The 6,000-nt window shown below is 37.3% G+C and overlaps 1 protein-coding gene across 1 annotated transcript in view; it reads left to right on the plus strand.

The window, feature by feature from the left end:
• Nucleotides 1-4,499, plus strand: part of LOC140228964 (gelsolin-like protein 1) — a 30,392-nt gene extending 25,893 nt beyond the window's left edge. The window contains exons 7-8 of the mRNA XM_072309225.1: nucleotides 3,549-3,744; nucleotides 4,459-4,499. Of these exons, the coding sequence (XP_072165326.1) occupies nucleotides 3,549-3,744; nucleotides 4,459-4,499 (237 nt within the window). The remainder of the gene's footprint in view (nucleotides 1-3,548; nucleotides 3,745-4,458) is intronic.
• The last annotated feature ends 1,501 nt before the right edge of the window (nucleotides 4,500-6,000 follow it).

Below are 6,000 nucleotides of genomic sequence, written 5' to 3' on the forward strand. Positions count from 1 at the left end.
GTGCTTGATAATTATTTTGTCACATACTATTTGAATATTTTTTTCCAAAGCTTTTTATGGATCAATCATGATATTTTGTAATATCAAGATGAGGTATTATGGTATACGATGTAGGGTTCTAGATTGGTGTAGAGATTTTGTCCAATTGAACTGTATCACTGGCCACGAGTGGCTGTCACACATACATAGTCAATTTCTGAATGTGGAGTGCCATATTATTCATTCATTCATTCATTCATTCATTCATTCATTCATTTTTCAGTTTCCAATAGAAGCATATAAATGTTTTATAGAAATTGAATAGGGCCTACATAAATTTCATTGATCCCTCTTAGGCCCATTGCAGTTAATTTTATACATTAACGATCTTCAGAATTTTTCGCAAATTATTTGTTTTATGCTTTGTCGATGATTTGATTTTTTTGTTTTGTTTTGTTTGTTTGCTTGTTTGTTGTCTTTTGGTTTGCATATCGCCACCCCAGCAGCCTTAGTGATATATATAATGAACAGCAAGTTAAAAAAAAAGTCAAGCTTGTATCAATTAAAATAAGCTTTCACCTGAAACTGAGAAACAAAAGCAACTCACTACTTGCTCTTTAGTTATTCTCTGTAACAATACACTAATAAGATATGGTCAGTAAGAATTTGTTACAGCTTAAGTCCACCAAGTTTCTATAAGGCTCCATACATGCAGTGATTTTTCTTGGAAATCTCACATCAACCACATTACCTAATTTATATCGGAGAACACAGGAATTTTTTTCTACCAAAAATGTTATTGAATGTTTACTCAGCTTTGATTTCTCAACATCCGATATTCTTGCATGGACAATTGTGCAAAAATCCTCCAAGACAAGCTCATTATTTGATTTGATTTGATTTGATTTTATTGGTTCCTGCATTATATCATTGCTCATGCAGATACATACTCATATATCATAAACATTGTTGGTGCCTGCATGATATATATACATTAAACAGTAATTGTTAACAAAGTAAGTTTCTTTATTGCCTTTACAATGTACAACAAAACATATCAGCGATGTAATTAATAACGCAGAAGGGCTACAGCTTAAGTATTGCTTGATTTGCATGCAGCCCTCGTATCATAATACATAACATCTAGGAAAATGGGATGGAGGGATGACTTGCATAGAGATATAGGATAAAAGAAAGGAGAGAGGAGAGGTCTGTCTGCTTTAGCTAATGCACAAAGTTAGATCACCTGGATCACTGAATAGTAAGCATGGCAAAGTGTTTTCTCACCGAGGTAAAAGTACAGGTAAACAGTTACAGGTCATGGTCGGTTACATAACATTATACGCAATATTATTCAAATCGTGCTATTCGAACTATCAAAAAGGCTGGTTATCTCTCCCACATGGATAATTTGTAGGAATATAATCCTAAAAGTAAATGAATTGTATGTTTATAACGTTTGAATGTATATATGTATCTTTCATCCGTGAATGACTTACCAACATTCAGGGCATGTTAAAAAGAATCCATTTAGTTCATACATATCCCATCACTTGGCAGACAACGTGTGCTGGAACAGTTTTCGCTAAAAATGAAATTATGTTTACAGGACAGAGACAGTGAATGATTTGTCCCTTGAAATAGCTCACAGTAATTACATTATTCTTTATATTCTAAAACGTAAATTGAAATCACATTTACTGAATGCCTATACATACTGTGGTGTTCTGTATAGTATGGATATCCTGTATAATAACAGTCACTCATGCAGATTCCACGGGCTATTTGTCTCGCATTATACTATAATTTGTATGAATATGCAATGCTTTGATGAGTTATCATACTATATCCCACAGCGTCCTATACTACAATATCATGGTTGTGTCTCGGTAAAGAAAGTTGTTGTAGTTGTTGTTGTTTTTGAATTGTTGATATGAATTTTTGTTGTTGCTCGGTTTCAAATCATTTCCGATCTCCATGGCGACATTAACTCACAATTAGTTTTTCTTGGAAAAGATTTGGAATTCCTTTACAAGCTTTAGCTGTTTTATTTTGCATGTTTCCTTCAAATCGGTGTTTTCAGTTTTGGAAAACAATTGGCTCATACACATTCAATCGATTTTTTTTTCCTTGGGGGGGGGGGGGGCTCCAGTAACCTCAATAGTGAAAATAAAGTAACAGGGAAAGCATCTGGTAAATGTCCTTTAATGTGTAAGGAGCATAAGCCACACAAACACGCACACACAATATATTAATCTCTGAAGTTTATGTCGTGGCCTATTGCTATGATTTGTCCAGCTGCTGTGAGTGTGAGTACACCTTTAATTCCACTGTTGTGAAAAATCTGTCTCTGTACTTCGTTTTTTTTTTCTTTTGTTCTCTTTCTCTCTTTTTTTTTTTGTTCATGTTTACTTCGGACTAATTTCGTCACGAATGTAACTTTGTAAAATGACTTCCTCTTTCAGGTTCATAACAAAACCACATCAGGTTCCGCACCATGTTATGCAACAATTATGAAAAGATTTCTGACAAGTGGGTATCTAAGGTATATCTCAGCGGACAATGATTTGGGGAAATGATGGGTATTATAGTCCAGAATAACTGTTTTCAATCCAGTGTTCCACGTCCTATACAAGCTTGGCTTTTTAGTAGAACGCTCTTTTCCGTCGTTATGATTACTCATTTATTTTTATTTTTTTACCATGACAACATGTGTATTGTTTCTTTTTTTTTGTTATGATGTCATTCATCCATATACTTTATTTTGTGTTCGATGAAGTGTCCTTATCATATGGTTGAAAGTCAAATGACAGTTTGAATCATGTATTTCTTTTTTTACTTATGGAAACAAATAAGCTATATATTGTAAAAAAAAATAGTTCATGCTTGCACAAAAGAGGTTCCTTATCGTCAAGAATTAGTGCATGTTTGCACAATAGAAGATCCTTATAGGAAAAAAAGAGATCATGTTATCATTGTTACTATTGTCATTATCATCATCATTATCATTCTTAAAAGAATGTTATCACATCTTTGCTATGTGCTGGAACGTCACCAGTATACAAATAATGACTTCTATGAGGGGCATGTACAGTTAAAATTATGGGCCCAAGGTGATGTGAAAACCATAACTATGCCCGAAGCGAAGCTGAGGGCATAGTTATGGTTTTCACATCACCGAGGGCCTACATAATTTTAACTGTGCCCCGAATATCAAGCTGTCATTATTTGTTTTATATACCGAAAATTATAGATTCCGAAATATAGATACCAAAAATATAGATTCTAGTCTCTTTTACAGCACTCGTAATCAACACTGATCGACAGCGCGGCGGTCGTATCATTGGTGCGTACATAATGAGTGATCTATGTGTACGGAGTTGCGACTGTCTCCAAACCTATTTACAGGGCACAGTTGATTCTATGCCCCGGGCACAGTAAATCATGACGTCATTTTGATCAAAAATGGGGCACAGCTATTTTCATGACTCCACTTTTAACCAATTAGATGAGAGGAATGTATATATGAGGTATATTATAATGTCCACTATTATGCATTCTCTATATAGGCCGTACAGTACATCTCGCAGCTCAAGGAACAGCGCGGCAAGGCCAAGAGCGAAACTTTGGATGAGGGTCGTGTAAGTGAGAAGTCTCCTTTCCTACAGAAGCTACCTGATGTCCCTGTGGACCAGGTTGACGCATTGGAAGAGGACAACTCTCTGCCAGCCATGTACAGGTATAATGGTCTCCGCCTCCTATTATGTAGGCTATACTTGGCCTTATCACGACCTGGCCTAGTATCACGACCTATCGCGAATTATTTCACTTTCGTTACTTTACCAACCATTGTAATGTGCCGGTATCTTAACTGTAAGTTCTTAATCATTGTTTTCTTTGTATGAATTTACATGCATCATTTTTGTCGCTGAAGAAAGTGAGATTTGTGTTTGTGACATAGACGAAATGGATTTGAACTGACCTGAACTGAGCCTGTATACAGTCAGTCCGCAGCACGTATGCTAATGAGCCGATCCAGCAAGATTTATTCAGCACTCTCGTTGACGATCTTTGCGTTCGAAAGGTGTCTCGTCGTGCGAGATTTTGCGAGACTTTGATAGGGCTATGGTTTTCACAGTGTAGCGACTTGTACATACATTTGTCATGGCTACAAGTCACGGTAAATTGTTCTCCAGTCTTAGATCTTTATTTTGATACTAAATTTGGGTATAACATCGGATCTTATCATGACTAACTAATCAGTTGAATTTGCGTAAATTTTACCTGCTTTTCACGGAAGATTTTGTCGTCTAAAGTTCTTTTTTGGTTCCTGACCGGATTAAGAAACTGTTGTTTCTGATTTTGGCTTTTTCGTAGAGAGGAAACTTAGATGCTCTTCATATACTGGAGTCAAGGAGACGCAAGCATGATTTATACTAGTTTTTCCGTTTTGAAATGTCTGTAAAATTCACTCCTAAGCCGGAAGTACGCTCCACACAAAGTCAACAGTGGCGCGATAAGAGCTCTCTGATTGGACAGTGCTTGCATTCAGCGCTCGAACTACATGCGTGCCAAGAAACCGCAAGTGGCATGAAACCGTTATGTAGCAGCGTAATGACGTAATGCAAGCGCTGAATGCAAGCGCTGTCCAATGAGAGAGCTTACTCTTGAGATTACACGGTTTCAAGCTGATCAGCACTGACATCGATGTATATTTTACTGGTTCCTGACCGGATTAAGCAACAAATTGTCAAGATATTTACATGGATACAAAGATTAGGAGGTGGATTACCAAATAAAGCATTTTCATTGAGACGCAAGGTGAATTTGATATTTTTTTGACGTCTTGAACGTGTACTGCACGAATTACTTTTTTCATCATTTTTCAAGCTCAAATTACGCTATAAATGAAAAATATATTTTTCATTTACAATAATTTGAGTAACATGTGACGATAGATTACATATTTTCCTTGAATTTGATACCAAATTTGTGAACATAAGGTGTATTTTTGTTGCCGAAAGCCCAAGGACAAAATCCCCTTACGCAGCTTATTACGTATGCAAGCCTAGAGCGGGCTTGCATACGAGTTGAATAAATACGAGCGAATTATCGGGTGCTGCGGACTGACTGTATACCGTGATCTCAAATGACTTTCTACTCGCAGAACAGACAACCTTTGCCTTCCCTTCTTAATGCATAGTGGATGTAACTTCAAAGAATTGAAGCCTTTTCTGCCTACTCAAGCTGTATCTAAAAATTGTAATCTGGATCTGGATCAATACGCTGCCGGACCGTGTGGTATAGTGCAGCGGGGAGAGAGGGCGCGAACTAAATTAATCGTATCGAAGGTGGCTTTTTTCTATCTTGCTTCTGAAGACTTCTGGAGATGGGCTGTTGATCACAGTTGCTGGGAGGTGATTCCAAGCGAGGGGGGTGCTCTCAAAAAATGAATGTTTATATTGCTCTGTGTTACAATGATGAACTTTGAACCCTTTATCGTGGTTTATCACTTGTCTTTCAAGAATATTCTGAGTTTTGTGATCTTTGAACTGTTTAATTTTGATATTTCTTTTAGGTCTTGTTCTGGTCAGAAAATTTTCAATGGGTAGACCCGGGACCAACCCCTCGACCGCTTTGAAGAAGGATGATAATTTAAGTACCTGCCTTCTTCTGATGCTAGGGTGGGTAGGTTTAGCCTCTGCCTCATGCTGGTGATGCAGCCAGGGGTCCTAGATGTGTAGTCTCCTGTGATGAATCGGAGAGCCCTGCGTTGTACCTGTTCAAGGTTGTCGATGTCCTTTTGAATGAATGTCCTCTTGTAATGAAACCGTTAAATTTATGTTTCTTTTGGGAGTTTTAGGTGTAAAGGCAAGTTTATATCATAACATGTTGTTTTCTGTTTCAAGCAGATCTTGGTTGCAGAAACGGAATCTATAAAGTTGTCAAGCAGCTCACGTATTTTCGCTGAAGCTGTCTGCCCACGATGCGCACGTGATTATTATGAACGGACTCTGCGCC

Source organism: Diadema setosum, chromosome 5 (assembly GCF_964275005.1).
Source record: "Diadema setosum chromosome 5, eeDiaSeto1, whole genome shotgun sequence".
Classification (NCBI taxonomy): Eukaryota; Metazoa; Echinodermata; class Echinoidea; order Diadematoida; family Diadematidae; genus Diadema; species Diadema setosum.